This window comes from Pseudophryne corroboree, chromosome 2, assembly GCF_028390025.1.
Source record: "Pseudophryne corroboree isolate aPseCor3 chromosome 2, aPseCor3.hap2, whole genome shotgun sequence".
Lineage (NCBI taxonomy): Eukaryota > Metazoa > Chordata > Amphibia > Anura > Myobatrachidae > Pseudophryne > Pseudophryne corroboree.
In genome coordinates, this window is record NC_086445.1 from 529,191,833 (window position 1) to 529,211,715 (window position 19,883).

The window sequence follows — 19,883 nt, forward strand, 5'->3', positions numbered from 1 at the left end:
AGTACTGCTGTCTAAGTCCGTTGCCACTCATGGAAGCGCTCACGAGGTCCCAGGTCGAGGTCCAGGTGCTAACGGCGGTTCCCGCAGAAGTCTTCATTTCTTCAAAATACAAGTTCTTCAGCCTCGTCTTTCAATCACAAACCACAGTCTTCATTTCTTCAAAGTCCAAGTTCTTCAGCCTCGTCTTTCAATTACAAACCACAGTCTTCATTTCTTCAAAATCTAAGTTCTTCAGCCTCGTCTTTTAATCATAAAACACAGTCCTCAGTTCTTTACCGGAGTTCTTCAGCTTCACTCTTCAAGTAATTTAACCATAGACTCTAATTCTTCCAGTTTCTTCTATTTCTCCAATATTTGTGTACAGCCTGATTATTAATTAAAACTACAGTTATCTTCCTACAGAGTCCTCCTTTCTTTACGCCCTCCGGCCAACGTTAACACTTAGTTTGGCTTCTACCCCATGAGGAGGAATTACATTCAGCCACCTCGTTTACTCTCCTCACAGGTAGCTGTCCCTTCAGCCAAAACTCGGTTGTCGGAACCTCAACTTACGCCGAGCGTGACAGTAAGCACTGGCCCAATGGATCCGGCAAGTGAGCAGGCTACCCGGGGCAATGCCTCTGTGGATATTCTGTCTCGTCTAAATAAACAGAAGGCCATGCAGGCACAGATTGTACAGTTCATGCAGAATATGTCTACTCATTTGGATTCTCTTCACGCAGCCATTTTCACATCTTGGACTCCGGTTCCAGCTTCCAATCCGCCAGCACCTAATCCTCTAGTGTCAATTCCAGTTCCTCGTTTAAAACTACCGCCACCCAGTAAATTTGACGGTGGTCCAAAGCAACGTCGAGGGTTCCTCAATCAATGCGAGATCCAGTTTGAGCTAGAGATGAGCGCCGGAAATTTTTCGGGTTTTGTGTTTTGGTTTTGGGTTCGGTTCCGCGGCCGTGTTTTGGGTTCGACCGCGTTTTGGCAAAACCTCACCGAATTTTTTTTGTCGGATTCGGGTGTGTTTTGGATTCGGGTGTTTTTTTTTTTGAAAAAACACTAAAAAACAGCTTAAATCATAGAATTTGGGGGTCATTTTGATCCCAAAGTATTATTAACCTCAAAAACCATAATTTACACTCATTTTCAGTCTATTCTGAATACCTCACACCTCACAATATTATTTTTAGTCCTAAAATTTGCACCTAGGTCGCTGGATGACTAAGCTAAGCGACCCTAGTGGCCGACACAAACACCGGGCCCATCTAGGAGTGGCACTGCAGTGTCACGCAGGATGTCCCTTCCAAAAAACCCTCCCCAAACAGCACATGACGCAAAGAAAAAAAGAGGCGCAATGAGGTAGCTGTGTGAGTAAGATAAGCGACCCTAGTGGCCGACACAAACACCGGGCCCATCTAGGAGTGGCACTGCAGTGTCACGCAGGATGTCCCTTCCAAAAAACCCTCCCCAAACAGCACATGACGCAAAGAAAAAAAGAGGCGCAATGAGGTAGCTGTGTGAGTAAGATAAGCGACCCTAGTGGCCGACACAAACACCGGGCCCATCTAGGAGTGGCACTGCAGTGTCACGCAGGATGTCCCTTCCAAAAAACCCTCCCCAAACAGCACATGACGCAAAGAAAAAAAGAGGCGCAATGAGGTAGCTGTGTGAGTAAGATAAGCGACCCTAGTGGCCGACACAAACACCGGGCCCATCTAGGAGTGGCACTGCAGTGTCACGCAGGATGTCCCTTCCAAAAAACCCTCCCCAAACAGCACATGACGCAAAGAAAAAAAGAGGCGCAATGAGGTAGCTGTGTGAGTAAGATAAGCGACCCTAGTGGCCGACACAAACACCGGGCCCATCTAGGAGTGGCACTGCAGTGTCACGCAGGATGTCCCTTCCAAAAAACCCTCCCCAAACAGCACATGACGCAAAGAAAAAAAGAGGCGCAATGAGGTAGCTGTGTGAGTAAGATAAGCGACCCTAGTGGCCGACACAAACACCGGGCCCATCTAGGAGTGGCACTGCAGTGTCACGCAGGATGGCCCTTCCAAAAAACCCTCCCCAAACAGCACATGACGCAAAGAAAAAAAGAGGCGCAATGAGGTAGCTGTGTGAGTAAGATAAGCGACCCTAGTGGCCGACACAAACACCGGGCCCATCTAGGAGTGGCACTGCAGTGTCACGCAGGATGGCCCTTCCAAAAAACCCTCCCCAAACAGCACATGACGCAAAGAAAAAAAGAGGCGCAATGAGGTAGCTGTGTGAGTAAGATAAGCGACCCTAGTGGCCGACACAAACACCGGGCCCATCTAGGAGTGGCACTGCAGTGTCACGCAGGATGGCCCTTCCAAAAAATACTCCCCAAACAGCACATGACGCAAAGAAAAATTAAAGAAAAAAGAGGTGCAAGATGGAATTGTCCTTGGGCCCTCCCACCCACCCTTATGTTGTATAAACAGGACATGCACACTTTAACCAACCCATCATTTCAGTGACAGGGTCTGCCACACGACTGTGACTGAAATGACGGGTTGGTTTGGACCCCCACCTAAAAAGAAGCAATTAATCTCTCCTTGCACAAACTGGCTCTACAGAGGCAAGATGTCCACCTCATCATCATCCTCCGATATATCACCGTGTACATCCCCCTCCTCACAGATTATCAATTCGTCCCCACTGGAATCCACCATCTCAGCTCCCTGTGTACTTTGTGGAGGCAATTGCTGCTGGTCAATGTCTCCACGGAGGAATTGATTATAATTCATTTTAATGAACATCATCTTCTCCACATTTTCTGGATGTAACCTCGTACGCCGATTGCTGACAAGGTGAGCGGCGGCACTAAACACTCTTTCGGAGTACACACTTGTGGGAGGGCAACTTAGGTAGAATAAAGCCAGTTTGTGCAAGGGCCTCCAAATTGCCTCTTTTTCCTGCCAGTATAAGTACGGACTGTGTGACGTGCCTACTTGGATGCGGTCACTCATATAATCCTCCACCATTCTTTCAATGGTGAGAGAATCATATGCAGTGACAGTAGACGACATGTCCGTAATCGTTGTCAGGTCCTTCAGTCCGGACCAGATGTCAGCATCAGCAGTCGCTCCAGACTGCCCTGCATCACCGCCAGCGGGTGGGCTCGGAATTCTGAGCCTTTTCCTCGCACCCCCAGTTGCGGGAGAATGTGAAGGAGGAGATGTTGACAGGTCGTGTTCCGCTTGACTTGACAATTTTCTCACCAGCAGGTCTTTGAACCCCAGCAGACTTGTGTCTGCCGGAAAGAGAGATCCAAGGTAGGCTTTAAATCTAGGATCGAGCATGGTGGCCAAAATGTAGTGCTCTGATTTCAACAGATTGACCACCCGTGAATCCTTGTTAAGCGAATTAAGGGCTCCATCCACAAGTCCCACATGCCTAGCGGAATCGCTCTGTGTTAGCTCCTCCTTCAATGTCTCCAGCTTCTTCTGCAAAAGCCTGATGAGGGGAATGACCTGACTCAGGCTGGCAGTGTCTGAACTGACTTCACGTGTGGCAAGTTCAAAGGGCATCAGAACCTTGCACAATGTTGAAATCATTCTCCACTGCGCTTGAGACAGGTGCATTCCACCTCCTATATCGTGCTGAATTGTATAGGCTTGAATGGCCTTTTGCTGCTCCTCCAACCTCTGAAGCATATAGAGGGTTGAATTCCACCTCGTTACCACTTCTTGCTTCAGATGATGGCAGGGCAGGTTCAGTTGTTTTTGGTGGTGCTCCAGTCTTCTGTACGTGGTGCCTGTACGCCGAAAGTGTCCCGCAATTCTTCTGGCCACCGACAGCATCTCTTGCACACCCCTGTCGTTTTTTAAAAAATTCTGCACCACCAAATTCAAGGTATGTGCAAAACATGGGACGTGCTGGAATTTGCCCATATTTAATGCACACACAATATTGCTGGCGTTGTCCGATGCCACAAATCCACAGGAGAGTCCAATTGGGGTAAGCCATTCCGCGATGATCTTCCTCAGTTGCCGTAAGAGGTTTTCAGCTGTGTGCGTATTCTGGAAAGCGGTGATACAAAGCGTAGCCTGCCTAGGAAAGAGTTGGCGTTTGCGAGATGCTGCTACTGGTGCCGCTGCTGCTGTTCTTGCGGCGGGAGTCCATACATCTACCCAGTGGGCTGTCACAGTCATATAGTCCTGACCCTGCCCTGCTCCACTTGTCCACATGTCCGTGGTTAAGTGGACATTGGGTACAACTGCATTTTTTAGGACACTGGTGAGTCTTTTTCTGATGTCCGTGTACATTCTCGGTATCGCCTGCCTAGAGAAGTGGAACCTAGATGGTATTTGGTAACGGGGGCACACTGCCTCAATAAATTGTCTAGTTCCTGTGAACTAACGGCGGATACCGGACGCACGTCTAACACCAACATAGTTGTCAAGGCCTCAGTTATCCGCTTTGCAGCAGGATGACTGCTGTGATATTTCATCTTCCTCGCAAAGGACTGTTGGACAGTCAATTGCTTACTGGAAGTAGTACAAGTGGGCTTACGACTTCCCCTCTGGGATGACGATCGACTCCCAGCAGCAACAACAGCAGCGCCAGCAGCAGTAGGCATTACACTCAAGGATGCATCGGAGGAATCCCAGGCAGGAGAGGACTCGTCAGAATTGCCAGTGACATGGCCTGCAGGACTATTGGCATTCCTGGGTAAGGATGAAATTGACACTGAGGGAGTTGGTGGGGTGGTTTGCGTGAGCTTGGTTACAAGAGGAAGGGATTTACTGGTCAGTGGACTGCTTCCGCTGTCACCCAAAGTTTTTGAACTTGTCACTGACTTATTATGAATGCGCTGCAGGTGACGTATAAGGGAGGATGTTCCGAGGTGGTTAACGTCCTTACCCCTACTTATTACAGCTTGACAAAGGCAACACACGGCTTGACACCTGTTGTCCGCATTTCTGTTGAAATACTTCCACACCGAAGAGCTGATTTTTTTGGTATTTTCACCAGGCATGTCAATGGCCATATTCCTCCCACGGACAACAGGTGTCTCCCCGGGTGCCTGACTTAAACAAACCACCTCACCATCAGAATCCTCCTGGTCAATTTCCTCCCCAGCGCCAGCAACACCCATATCCTCCTCATCCTGGTGTACTTCAACACTGACATCTTCAATCTGACTATCAGGAACTGGACTGCGGGTGCTCCTTCCAGCACTTGCAGGGGGCGTGCAAATGGTGGAAGGCGCATGCTCTTCACGTCCAGTGTTGGGAAGGTCAGGCATCGCAACCGACACAATTGGAGTCGGACTCTCCTTGTGGATTTGGGATTTCGAAGAACGCACAGTTCTTTGCGGTGCTACTGCTTTTGCTAGCTTGAGTCTTTTAATTTTTCTAGCGAGAGGCTGAGTGCTTCCATCCTCATGTGAAGCTGAACCACTAGCCATGAACATAGGCCAGGGCCTCAGCCGTTCCTTGCCACTCCGTGTGGTAAATGGCATATTGGCAAGTTTACGCTTCTCCTCCGACAATTTTATTTTAGGTTTTGGAGTCCTTTTTTTACTGATATTTGGTGTTTTGGATTTGACATGCTCTGTACTATGACATTGGGCATCGGCCTTGGCAGACGACGTTGCTGGCATTTCATCGTCTCGGCCATGACTAGTGGCAGCAGCTTCAGCACGAGGTGGAAGTGGATCTTGATCTTTCCCTAATTTTGGAACCTCAACATTTTTGTTCTCCATATTTTAATAGGCACAACTAAAAGGCACCTCAGGTAAACAATGGAGATGGATGGATACTAGTATACTTATGGATGGACTGCCGAGTGCCGACACAGAGGTAGCTACAGCCGTGGACTAACGTACTGTGTCTGCTGCTAATATAGACTGGATGATAATGATATGAAATCAATATATATATTTATGTATATATAATATCACTAGTACTGCAGCCGGACAGGTAGATAATATATTTATTAGGTAATGATGACTGATGACGGACCTGCTGGACACTGTCAGCTCAGCAGCACCGCAGACTGCTACAGTAAGCTACTATACTATAGTAGTATGTACAAAGAAGAAAGAAAAAAAAAACCACGGGTAGGTGGTATACAATTATGGATGGACTGCCGAGTGCCGACACAGAGGTAGCTACAGCCGTGGACTAACGTACTGTGTCTGCTGCTAATATAGACTGGATGATAATGATATGAAATCAATATATATATGTATGTATATATAATATCACTAGTACTGCAGCCGGACAGGTAGATAATATATTTATTAGGTAATGATGACTGATGACGGACCTGCTGGACACTGTCAGCTCAGCAGCACCGCAGACTGCTACAGTAAGCTACTATACTATAGTAGTATGTACAAAGAAGAAAGAAAAAAAAAAACCACGGGTAGGTGGTATACAATTATGGATGGACTGCCGAGTGCCGACACAGAGGTAGCTACAGCCGTGGACTAACGTACTGTGTCTGCTGCTAATATAGAGTCTAGACTGGATGATAAATTATTGATAATGAGATGAAATCAATATAATATCACTAGTACTGCAGCCGGACAGGTACTATATATATTTATTATGTAATGACTGATGACGGACCTGCTGGACACTGTCAGGTCAGCAGCACCGCAGACTGCTACAGTAAGCTACTATAGTAGTATGTATAAAGAAGAATGAAAAAAAAAAAAAACACGGGTAGGTGGTATACAATATTATATATATATATATATATATATATATATATATTATATACAATTATATATATATATATATATATATATATATATATATTAAACTGGTGGTGATTGATTATTAAACTGGTGGTCAGGTCACTCACGTTGCAACTTGCAACTAGTACTCCGAGTCCTAAGCAGACAATCACAAAATATATTATTATACTGGTGGTCAGTGTGGTCACAACAATGGCAGTGTGGCACTGACTCTGGCAGCAAAAGTGTGCACTGTACGTTATATGTACTCCTGAGTCCTGCTCTCAGACTCTAACTGCTCCCCACTGTCAGTGTCTCCCCCACAAGTCAGATAATACAATACACTTACAGTCACACTATCTAATCTATATCACTTCAGCAAGTAGTATAGTAGTATAGTAGTACTCCTCCTAATAATGCTCCCCAAAATTACTACTACTGTGTCTCTCTCGTCTCTACTGTGTCTCTCTCTTCTCTAAACGGAGAGGACGCCAGCCACGTCCTCTCCCTATGACTCTCAATGCACGTGTGAAAATGGCGGCGACGCGCGGCTCCTTATATAGAATCCGAGTCTCGCGATAGAATCCGAGCCTCGCGAGAATCCGACAGCGGGATGATGACGTTCGGGCGCGCTCGGGTTAACCGAGCAAGGCGGGAAGATCCGAGTCGCTCGGACCCGTGAAAAAAAACATGAAGTTCGGGCGGGTTCGGATTCAGAGGAACCGAACCCGCTCATCTCTAGTTTGAGCTTCAGTCAGCTAACTTTCCGTCAGATCGGAAAAAAATCGCATACATCATTTCACTTCTGACCGGACCAGCTCTGGATTGGGCTTCACCCTTATGGGAGAGACCTGATCCCATACTCTCTAATTACCCAGAATTCGTGGCAACTTTTCATAAAATCTTTGACGAGCCAGGCCGGACCACCTCTGCCTCTTTGGAGATTCTGTGTCTGCGTCAGGGAACCCGTTCCATTGCCCAATACGTGATCCAATTCCATACTCTGTCTTCCGATGTGGGCTGGAATGAAGAGGCTCTCATTGCCGCCTTTTGGAATGGTCTCGCTGGCAAAATTAAAGATGACCTGGTCACTCAGGATGTGCCAGCTAAGCTCGATCAGCTAATTTCTTTATGTAACAAGACTGATCTGAGATACAAGGAGCGCTGTCTTGAGAGAACAAGGTTCGAGTGACCCAAACCTCGGGCCTGTCCAAGACCATGTCCTGTCCTATACCATCCTCACCATCTAATGAAGAACCCATGCAGGTCAACCGCTCTCGTCTCACCAATGTGGAACGTCAAAGACGCAGACAGTGTATCCTCTGCATGTACTGTGGGGCGGCTGACCACTTTGTTAAGTCTTGTATTCAACGACCGGGAAACTCCCGCTCCTAGCTTACGCAGGAGAGGTTAAGCTAGGAGCATTCCCCAACCAATTTACCAGGAAGGAATCACTGTTGGCTGTATGTCTGGAACTTCCCTCTACCTCCCTTCATTTTGCAGCACTTTTGGATTCTGGAGCTGAAGAATGTTTCAATATGTCCGCCTTAGTCCGACAGTCTGAAATACCAACCATTTGTTTGGAGCGAGCTATTTCTATCACCGTGGTTGACGGAAGATATATCCCTGAAAGGATTATCGCCCACAATACAGTTCCTACGAAGATGAAAGTTGGTATTCTCCATTCTGAAGTTATCTCTTTCCTATTAATTCCTAAAGCCTCTCAAAAAATAATCCTAGGATTCCCGTGGTTACAGGAGCACAACCCCCGCTTGGATTGGCAAACTATGGCTGTACTCGCTGTGGGGGAGTCGTGTTCTCGAAGCTGTTTATCAACCGTCAAGCCTATCATCCCTTTCTGGACATCTTCAGTAAGCAAGGGGCAGATACCTTGCCTCCCCACCAAAGTTGGGACTGCCCTATCGATTTACTGCCTGGTAAAACACCTCCCAAAGGCCGAACGTACCCTTTATCTCTCCCGGCAACCCAAGCGATGTCTGAGTATATGCAGGAGAATTTGGCCAAAGGGTTCCTTCGCCCTTCCTCTTTCTCCAGCTGGGGCAGGGTTTTTTTTGTTACGAAGAAGGACGGGGGCCTACGGCCTTGCATCGACTACCGGGGCCTCAATGAAGTTACAGTTAAGAACAGATACCCCTTGCCCTTGATTCCCGAACTATTTGACCAAGTAAAGGGGGCAACCATTTTTACTAAATTGGACCTGCTTGGAGCTTATAACCTTATACGCATTCGCACAGGAGATGAGTGGAAGACTGCGTTCAATACTCGCGATGGGCATTATGAATATCTGGTGATGCCCTTTGGCTTATGCAATGCTCCAGCAGTCTTCCAGAATTATGTCAACAAATTATTCCGAGATCTCCTCTATAAGTACCTGGTTGTGTATCTGGACAATATCCTAATATTTTCCAAAGATCTGAAAATCCATCGGGAACAGGTCAGAGAAGTCTTGAGATGTCTAAGGGAAAATCGACTCTTTTGTAAAGAAGTGCACATTTGAGGATTCCTCCATCCCTTTCTTAGGTTACATCATTTCCAGGAGGGAATTACAGATGGATCCTGCCAAACTCCAAGCAATCGGAGATTGGACCCTTCCTACCACTCTGAAGGGAATCCAGCATTTTTTAGGCTTTGCCAATTTCTATAGGAAGTTCATTAAAGATTATTCCTCCATCATTGCCCCGATTACAGCACTAAAAAGAAAAGGGTCTAATTCTGCAGCTTGGCCACCTGGGGCACTAAAAGCCTTTTCGTTTCTGAAAGAGGCCTTCATGTCTGCTCCTATCTTTCAGCAACCTGATCTCAGCCGGCCTTTTCAGGTAGCGGTGGATGCTTCTTCCGTAGGAGTGGGGGCCGTCTTATCCCAGTACTTCGAGGATCAGAAAGCTCATCCTTGTGCTTATTTTTCCCAAAGATTCTCTCCGGCAGAACAAAACTACGCCATTGGAGAACAAGAATTGCTTGCCATAAAACTTGCTTTTGAAGAGTGGAGGTACTTGCTGGAAGGAGCTCAGCGCCCAATCTCAGTAACCACGGATCACAAAAATCTTTTATATCTTCAGACCGCCCGATGTTTAAACCCACGGTAAGCCAGGTGGGCACTGTTCTTCTCCCGTTTCTCTTTCAGTTATTGTCCAGGGTCTCTTAATCGGAAAGCAGATGCGCTCTCTCGTTCATTGAATTCAGATGAGTCCGCAGATCTTCCTGACATACAATTCATCCTAGATCCTGCCTCCTTTGCTGCAACTCATACTACTTCACTTCCTCCACCGGGAAAAACCTTTGTTGCACCAGAACTCCAAAAAGACAGCTCACGTGGGCTCATACATCACCTTGTATGGCACACGCAGGTAGCCTCAAGACTCTTAAGTTCATCCAAAGCTCCTATTGGTGGCCTCATCTGAAGACGGATGTTTTGGAATTCATAGCTGCCTGCCCAAAGTGAGCCCAACATAAAAGCCCAAGAAGATCACCAGCGGGTATTCTTCATCTGCTATCAGTTCCACAAAAACCCTGGAGACACATCTCCATGGATTTTATAACTGACCTACCTGTCTCCAGAGGACGAAACACCATTTGGGTCATTGTGGACCGATTTTCCAAAATGGCGCACTTTGTCCCACTCACAGGTCTTCCAACCGCTCCACAACTATCAAAATTGAACATATCAGACATCTTACGGTTACATGGACTTCCACAAGAGATAGTTTCCGATCGAGGGCCACAATTTGTGGCTAAATTCTGGAGAGCACTGAGTTCAGCTCTTGGAATAGAATTAAGTTTCTCCTCTGCATATCATCCCCAAACAGATGGCCAGACTGAGAGAGTGAACCAAGACTTAAAGACTTTCCTATGACTCTTCATGTCTTCTTCTCAGGACGATTGGCTGGACTGTCCTTCATTTGCTGAATTTGCTCACAATAATCTCTACCATTCCGATACCCATTCCACACCCTTTTATGTGAATTATGGACTTCATCAACATGTTCCTGCTTTCCAATCTCTTCCAGCTCTCGAAGTACCTGCCGCAGAGTTAGCCCTTCAGCAATTCACTAAGATGTGGAGACAAGTTCACGAGGCTCTGCTTAAAACATCCAATAAATACAAATTTTTTGCAGATCGGAAACGGAAGGCTGTCCCTAGTCTCAAAGTGGGTGATCAAGTCTGGATTTCTACTCGAAACGTAAGACTCAAGCTTCCTTCCAAGAAATTTGCCCCCAGATTCATTGGACCATATCCTATTGAAAAAGTATTGAATCCAGTAGCATACAAAGTGACTTTGCCTCTGTACTTGAAGATCCCAACTGCATTTCACATCTCCTTACTGAAGCCTCTCATACTTAACCATTATCGGGCTGCACTCCCTAGACCTTCCTAGGTGCAAGCTGCTCAAGAAGAATAATTTGAAGTTCATAGGATCCTTCACTGTCGTAAAAGATACGGTCGTCTCCAATATCTTATTGATTGGAAGGGATATGGACCGGAGGAAAGGTCCTGGGTTTCTGAATAGGACGTCCACGCTCCAAGATTAGTCCGGGCCTTTCAAACCAAGAATCCAATGAAAGCACAAGGGTGTTCAGAGCCCACCCTAAAAAGGGGGGGTACTGTCAGGCTCCAGAGCCTTACCTCCGGCAGGTGCTCCCGCGGGTTGTCGTCCCGCTGGTTGGCGGCAGAGAGCTGCTGGCGGCGGTTCCTCCTGGAGAGCCGGGCACTGCTGCGGGGATCGCTGTGGTAAGGTCCTCTAGTGGTGACACAGTATAGTGTGTCATAGACAGAAGCTGGCTAAAGCTGTGTGCTAACAGCTAAGTATGTCTCCTGTGCTGGGGGAAGCCATGTTGGAGACCAGGGTATTACCAATGAAGTTCCCAATTTGTGTCCAGCCAATCCTGCGTGTTCTCCCCTTACAAAAGGGTAGCTCAGAGGGAGAGTGCCAGTGTTTCAAGTTACCTCCTTGCGAAAGGTTCTCCTGCTCTGTGCTCCCAGGTTACTTTTGGTTCCCTGGTCCTGGTTGCTCTCATCTATCGGTTACCTAAACACTGCTGCAGTCCTGCTGTCCAAGTCTGTTGCCACTCATGGAAGCGCTCACGGGGTCCCAGGTCGTAGTGGAGCTCCAGGTGCTAACGGCGGTTCCCACAGAAGTCTTCATTTCTTCAAGGTACAAGTTCTTCAGCCTCGTCTTTTAATCACAATCCACAGTCTTCATTTCTTCAAAGTCCAAGTTCTTCGGCCTCGTCTTTCAATCACAAACCACTGTCCTCATTTCTTCAAAGTCTAAGTTCTTCAGTCTCGTTTTTCAATTACAAACCACAGTTTTCATTTCTTCAAAATCCAAGTTCTTCAGCCTCGTCTTTTAATCATAAAACACAGTCTTCAGTTCTTCTTTACCGGAGTTCTTCAGCTTCACTCTTCAAGTCATTTAACCATAGACTCTAATTCTTCCAGTTTCTTCTATTTCTCCAATATTCGTGTACAGCCTGATTATTCATTAAATTTACAGTTATATTCCTACGGAGTCCTCCTTTCTTTACGCCCTCCTGCCAACGTTAACACTTAGTTTGGCTTCCACCCCATGAGGAGGAATTACATTCAGCCACCTCATTTACTCTCCTCACAGGTAGCTGTCCCTTCAGCCAAAACTTGGTTGTCGGAACCCCAACTTACGCCGAGCATGACACACTACTATGCAATCCGCATGTTGCTTGCAGCTTGGCCTGTTTCGTCCCAGCACTTTCTTGCTCCTGCTCATCTTAGGTGACTGTGGCGGCAGGCAAGGGAGGCAGGAACACAGACGGACTGGCACGGCATGGCACAGCATCATGTCACTGATAACTATGGCGCACGTGCAATGGGGTGGGGGTCCAGATTTTGGAGGATTTTTGGGAGGTTCACTTAGTTTTTTTAATGCTATTGCGCCGGCAGCAACGTTCCCTATATATATAAATATACTGTAGGTAGTTGGTTTTGCAGCCCCCAAAGTGTTTTGGGCTCATCCAGCCCTTGTCCCTACCCCTCTGTCACAGGGCCTGAGGCTACCGGTATCTCCTTCCAAACTCCCCCAGCCACAACAGGCCTCATTTTTATTTTAATCGACACAGCATTAGAAAAAAAATCACACAGGGTTCACCCAAACTAATAATAGCACAGAAGTCTACTAGACAAGACATACAGTCACACAGACTTTCATCAGAAAATGGTTTCTTTTGACTAGATTACCCCAACATACTTCTAACACTAGATGATGCCCACAGCTAAAGTCAAAGTTGGTGATGGCGGTTCTCCCTCTGCAATAGATACATTAATATCAGATGCATTCTGCTCGCATTGGGTATGGTATGCCGGTGGCCGCAATCTAAGTCCTTGTGCATGCCCGCCAAGCGGTGTGCGCACATGCGCAGAAGTGAGGAACTTGCTAAATAGCGTTTTCCGCACTTCTGCTAATGATGCTAAATCAGGCCCAAAAAACAGACAAGGTATGTGTTGATACCGAAAATTTGTTTCTTAGACTCTCTCCTTCACCCTTCAAACCAGTGTTTCCAAAACTTGGTCTCCAGTGACCCCTAACAGTGCATGTTTTACAGTTCTCAGCATCACAAGTGAAATAATTAGCACCACCTGATCTTTTAAAATGTGCCAGCCAGCAATGAACCTGTGCACTAACTAGGAGATCTGGAACATGCACTGTAAGGGGTCTCTGAGGACCAAGTTCGGAAAACACTATTATAGACCATCGATAGTATAATACTCTATTAAATACATTATCCAATGTATAAGGAGATCTATGTACACATATATGTCCAGTGCCGGTGCTCTAGATTTCCAGGCTTGCTCCAATGATCCAACTATCAGCAGAGCAGGGGACTTGGATGGTGCCCACATCCATAAGTAGAAAAAATTCAGCCTAAGCTGTCTGACACCACTGCCACATCTAATGGCTTACTGTGTTTGCTAGCCCTATATGAAGTATTGCATAGGGTTGGAGGAGGTGTACAAAATATTGGAGCCTAGGGCACCGAGTCTTGGTCAGACATCTTGTAGTGTTGGCCAAAGGGTGCCTAATGTTAGAGAGAGATCTTGGGGGTAAATGTATGAAGCAGTGATAAGAGTGGAGAAGTGAGCCAGTGGAGAAGTTGCCCATGGCTCCGGAGCCTTACCTCCGGCAGGTGCTCTGTATAATTTTATAGTATACAAATTATAAATGTTACTTCAATGCTGATTGGTTGCCATAGGCAACTTCTTAACTGGCTCACTTCTCCACTCTTATCACTACTTCATACATTTACCCCTTGGAGAGACTTGTCTCCCGGTGATGGGGATAGTAATGGCCACTGATGGAATAACACACTTGCATATCAGTCAGTATAGTCTGTTTACAGAGATTAACAGCAATTGTTGAGTTACAAGGCTCAGCATTATTCCGTACAGTGGGTATATAGTTCTACAGCTGATTTTAGCTCATAGGTTGCCTAAGATGGATTTTGCTATGCATGTATGTAGACATACAGTATTAGCATGCCTATATGTGGAACATATTAGCACCAATATGTGGGCATATTGGCATGCATGCATGTCAACCATGAACAATACACTAAGATGATGTTTTGATGATGTTTTCATGTATCATATACAGTAGTTATATATTGATATTAAACAAAAGAAAACTGACTCACCTTGTCTCCTTTCTCACCCGGTTCCCCTGGAGGCCCTTTCGGTCCCTCCTCACCCTGAAACACACATGGAAAAGTGAAAGTTCTGTATGGCCAGACTCATTAACGATAGTAACCACCATAAGTGTATTTTAATTGAAACTGTTTGCTCTCCAGGGGATTCTGTAATGAGGACTGAGAAGTCTGAACTAACAGGATGGGGGTTTTCACCTTTGACTGTGTGCATTGCAAGGAATGTAATGCTCTGTAGGTTGTAGCTAACCCATGAGAGATTCATAGAGTAAAATACTGCACAGTAAGCACAGACTAAAACACTGCAGTTCATCTGACACAGTTCATACAATTTGTATACCAAATCTGAATGATTTATAAACTACTGTACCAAATATAAGGTGAGGTGGGGGAGAATAGTACTTTTACTTCAACTCACAGGCTTTCCTGCTGCTCCAACCGATCCGATCATCCCTTTATATCCGGTGGGTCCCTGACAAATGTAGAGAGGAAAACAATTAGTGCTAGAATGAATCTCAGAGTAACAAAGACTGCATATTCATGGGAACAACACAGTGATGATGTCATCATTCTATGCCCATCATTAAGGAATTAAGAAGAAGATGAAGGATACTGTTTATGCTACAAAAAAATGGCCACCGCTCTCCAGCACACTGATGGCTATATGAGTAGCCATGTGCTCAAGGCTGTGTGATGAATTAGGGTTTGTTCCCAAGGAAGTGTGCTGATTTACTGGAGCTGTGTACTCCATTACACAGTGCAAGTGTTTCATTACATGGAGGTACGTTGTGTTACATGTGGTGTGTGTTGCATTACAAGGGTTCTGTGCACAAGTATATTACAGTAGATTTATGAGGAACTGCACGAACCAGGTGGAAGGGAAAAAGTTAAAGGGGGGCATGTAAGAAAATAGTAGAGTACAGTATATTTTTAGTGCACAGTCATGTTATTGAATAATTATAACTTGTAGACTTGCCAGACTGTGTACAGGGCTGACCCTATCATAAGGCAAGTTGTGTTGTAATAATCCTCTAGAGACGGTCCCATAAATAATATTCTGTCCACATTGCCACTTACTGTTTCTCCTTTGGGTCCACCAATTCCTGTATAACCGCGGATACCTATTGGTCCCTGTGTTATAGATATAAAAAATAGTTATAAGAAAAATCAAGTTTATGACTTAACATTAACCACAATAGCGACCATTTTTGTATATTGCATTATAATTATTTACCTAGTATAAATCTATAATATATAAAAAATGAACTGTTAATATTGTAATCTGCTGCTTTCTTCCTCCTGCCATTCATAAGGGCATAGAACCAACCATACAATTTGGGGGAAAAATTTTTGCCCAACTAAAAAAGCACTCATTTAATATACCTCACATTGGTTTGTCCCTACTATTTCACTTATTGCACAAAACATACTGTACTGGTTGCCTAGAAAAGACTGCCACTTACAGGATGAAAGTAGAGTAAATATAGTCTATCTCAGGAAATTCAGCCAAATATTTGTAGAATTGACTTATGTCTTTAAAAAAAAAAAAAAAATAAGAACATTCAACAATGCTGTCGGTCTTAAATACATGTCCCACTGTACTCTTATGTGAGCACCTACTTCTTCTCCCATCTTCACTACCATTTGTACTGCAAGAAATACATCATTGCCTCCACAAAGTAGCAACAAAACTCCTAGTAATAAATTAACAAATTCAAAGGCTATTACACATAAGGCAGAGGTTCTCAAACGCGGTCCTCAAGGCAGCCCAATGGTCCAGTTTTTAAGTTTATCCATGCTTGGCCACAGGTAACTTAATTAGCACTTCAGTAAATTTGATTCAACCATCTGTGCTGAGCCATGGATATACCTAACACCTGGACCTTTGTGGTGCCTTGAGGACTGCGCTTGCGAAACTCTGACATAAGGCAACCAGTGATATGTGTCTATGAGTATATTCTTATCAGACTCATGTTAAGTGAAGAATATACATTCTTTTAGTATGAAAAGATAATTCTAGTGTTTATATTACTCTTGACAAGAAAGCACAGTCTTCTAAGCTACTGTACACCCAGTATATTTATACTAAAGGCATGGGTTAAAGTTCTGTAACCTGATCCCAGAACTAAGTTTATAGAGAACCATGGACTTCGGACTTGAAGATTCATAAAAATCTCATCTAATAACTTAATATTAAATCATCTAATTTTGGCTATAGATGTACTAATCTCTTGATCACTGAGGAGTTAAGGGGGGTACACACGGGGAGATGTGTGCTGAGCGATCTATCACAGACCGCTCAGAACACATCTCTCCCACCGCTCAGCACTTAGCGCGATGTTTGCTGAGCGAGGGGGGGAGGGGCGGGGTCGCCGCTCTCTTCACACAGCGGTGAAATGAGTGACCTGACTAGACTAGGCCAATCTAAAGTCAGCAATAGCGACGCGCGGGGCCGCGCATCACTATCGCTAAGGGGCATACACACAGATCGATGTAATCTAGTCAGATTGCTTAGAAAATAAATTATGCAAAAATTGCTCTGTGTGTACCCCCCTTTACTTTTACTGTTTGTTAAGTCCTTAGGCAGAGCATTTATCTAACGCTTCTGTCTACATACTTATGTATATATTTGCAACGCAATTCATTTATGTAGTTACGTAAAATACTTTACCGGGGGTCCTGGAATTCCTTGTTCTCCAGAAATCCCAACATCTCCATTTGGGCCCTGAAATTGAGAAGGAAGAATGCAATTTATCTAGTGGAATGCATGTAGTGTATTACTGGATATAATGAAACATATTACTAACTATAACAGCTATAACACAAACAGTTACAATTAATATTGCACCAAAATGTGACTCCAGTTGTGGCTACATTTTATTTATCAACATCATGGAATCAAACTGTTTTTTTTTCTGTAGTTGCCGGAGAAAAGAAACAGTTCATAATATAATCAAGGAATTTGATTGGGACCCTTCAATACATTACTTTTTTTTTTTACATTTAACCCATTCACTGCAGAGAATGAGTGCTTTCTTTGCATATATCTTATAACTGCAAGGGATGAGTTCTTCACGGCGGTAGGTGAAATAAAAAATAAAACTACCTTCTCCCCATCAGTTCTGATGACCAGTGGGCAGTACAGAAGGCTGGGGAGGAGAGTCTGGCAGTGATGTAGTCACAAGCATAGGAAGATGGGGCACTCTCATTTGGAAGAGTGGAGTGCAGCTGTATAAGTTATTGCCTGAAATACAGTGTGCATAAAAATCATGGAGTCTAGGGATGGGGTGGACCTCATCCAACCTGGCTTCCATAGATTCATGGGTATTCACATTTGAAAGAGAGGGATTCCCTCTGTGAAATGATAGGGTCCTTAGTACTAATTGTCTGATGATCACATGTCATCACCAACAATAATACCCTGCAACACGGAAAACATAGGTTTTAATTTGTGCCCTATGACATCTAAAATGTCTATAACATGTCAAATGTCATCACACATTGTAAATATATATATATATATATATATATAGAAAGCTGGAGAGATAGGGTTCGGCGCTCAGTGTTGCTAAAAAATGGTAAATTTAAAAGCCAAAAAATATATAAATGTATAAAACTTATTTTATAAAATATTTGTTTAATATATATGAGAGTAAAAATTTTTTTACACAGTACATAAAAACATAAAAGTATGGACCAAGTAAATATTACAAGGATAAGGAGATCAACTTAACTTAAAAAACAGCAGGGGATTAGTGCAGGAAACCCAACGCGTTTCGTCTCATCAGACGCCTACGTGAAGGCCACACACACTACTGAGCCTCATTTTGACTTGTTTTAAGGACATTATATCAAAGTTGGATCAGCCTGTAGTGTGTTTTTCCACTTTAATTTTGAGGGTGACTCCAAATCCAGACCTCCATGGGTTAATAAATTTGATTTCCATTGATCATATTTGTGTGATTTTGTTGTCAGCACATTCAACTATGTAAAGAACAAAGTATTTAATAAGAATATTTCATTCATTCAGATCTAGGATGTGTTATTTTAGTGTTCCCTTTATTTTTTTGAGCAGTGTATATATATATATATATATATATATATATATAGACATTAATGGATATGCAAAGCACACAGTTACCAAAGGAGTTCCATGCTAGAGCACATGTGACTTACTTAGTATCTCAGTCAATTTGATTTAACCATCTGGACTCAAAGATGGATATCCTTAAAACCTGTACTGTAATGGCGGAGTTTGGGAAACTGGTATAGCATTTTTTGTAGTTTGCTACTACAAATCTCTTTTGCTTTATACAGTTTATAATATACAGTACACCCCTAACTAATAGGATTGTAATTATAGGTATTGCTCTACCTCTCTAAAATATTTTTTGTAGCTGCCAGTGATACTAAAGGCCTCTAAGTGGCCTCCTTTGTTGCATGGATGCTTATATTAGAGAAGTGGTTCTTAAACGCGGTCCTCAGGACCACAAACAGTTCATGTTTTCAAGGTCACCTGTCAGGTGCACAGGTGTATTTATAACTCACTGACACATTTCAAAAGATCCACAGGTGGAGGTAATTATTCCACTTGCGATTCTGTGGGGAGACCTGGAAAGCATGACCTGTTTTAGGTCCTGAGGACTGAGTTTGAGAATTTATGTATTAGAGGATACATGATCTTTGAAAAACTCTCAGTTGTACAATATTCTCTATCATTTTCTTATGATAGAGCACTCAGAGATATAAAAAATCTTTTTACTCCTTTTACTTACACTTTATTGGAGCATTTCAATAGCCTGTACTGGATTTTGCTTTAAAAACCATTTGATCTTCATGATGAAGCTTCTTTTTGACAAAGCACATGCAACATTTTTTAAAGGACGATGTATTTAAATTAAACAGTTAGTTAAGTGACCTCTGAAGACAAGTGATTGCACCAATATTTATTTAGATGTATTTAAACAACATAAGGATATCCTTACATAGAAATATGGATCAAATAAGGTTTGAGGTAAAAATATGGTAAAAAAAGGGGCAGACTAGATGGGCCTAGTGGTTCTTATCTGCCGTCAAATTCTAAAAGAGTGGATACTTCTGTAATCAAATTTTGTCTTTTGTTTTTTATTTGAAATTAGTAAATTGGGATTTTTTTTTTAGAAAGAAGAAATAAGGTTTGCTTGGCACTTAGGCCAGGTACACAGTATAATGATATCTTCACAGTTTGTCATATTGGAACGACAAATCGTGAAGATAGTTCAGTGTGTAGCAGAATTGCGCACTCCCACAGGTCGTGTACTGATTGCTACATGTGGCGCTGTGTGTACTGGCAATCTTGCATGGTTCGGGGTGAAGGGAATTCGTCCCAACCATTGGCAAGGTTATCTGTTGCTCTAGTATGTACCCAGCCTAAGAAACATAATTTTTTTTAGATTTTAACATATTTGACAATAGTTGCATATAGGATCATATCAGTCAGAGAT

The 19,883-nt window shown here is 43.9% G+C and overlaps 1 protein-coding gene across 1 annotated transcript in view; it reads right to left on the reverse strand.

The window, feature by feature from the left end:
• The window catches only part of COL9A2 (collagen type IX alpha 2 chain), a 109,460-nt gene that overhangs the window by 40,547 nt on the left and 49,030 nt on the right, over window positions 1–19,883 (reverse strand). The window contains exons 13-16 of the mRNA XM_063954207.1: window positions 17,072–17,125; window positions 15,478–15,531; window positions 14,819–14,872; window positions 14,392–14,445 (exon numbers count right to left, since the gene is read on the reverse strand). Coding sequence (XP_063810277.1) covers window positions 14,392–14,445; window positions 14,819–14,872; window positions 15,478–15,531; window positions 17,072–17,125 — 216 coding nt within the window. The remainder of the gene's footprint in view (window positions 1–14,391; window positions 14,446–14,818; window positions 14,873–15,477; window positions 15,532–17,071; window positions 17,126–19,883) is intronic.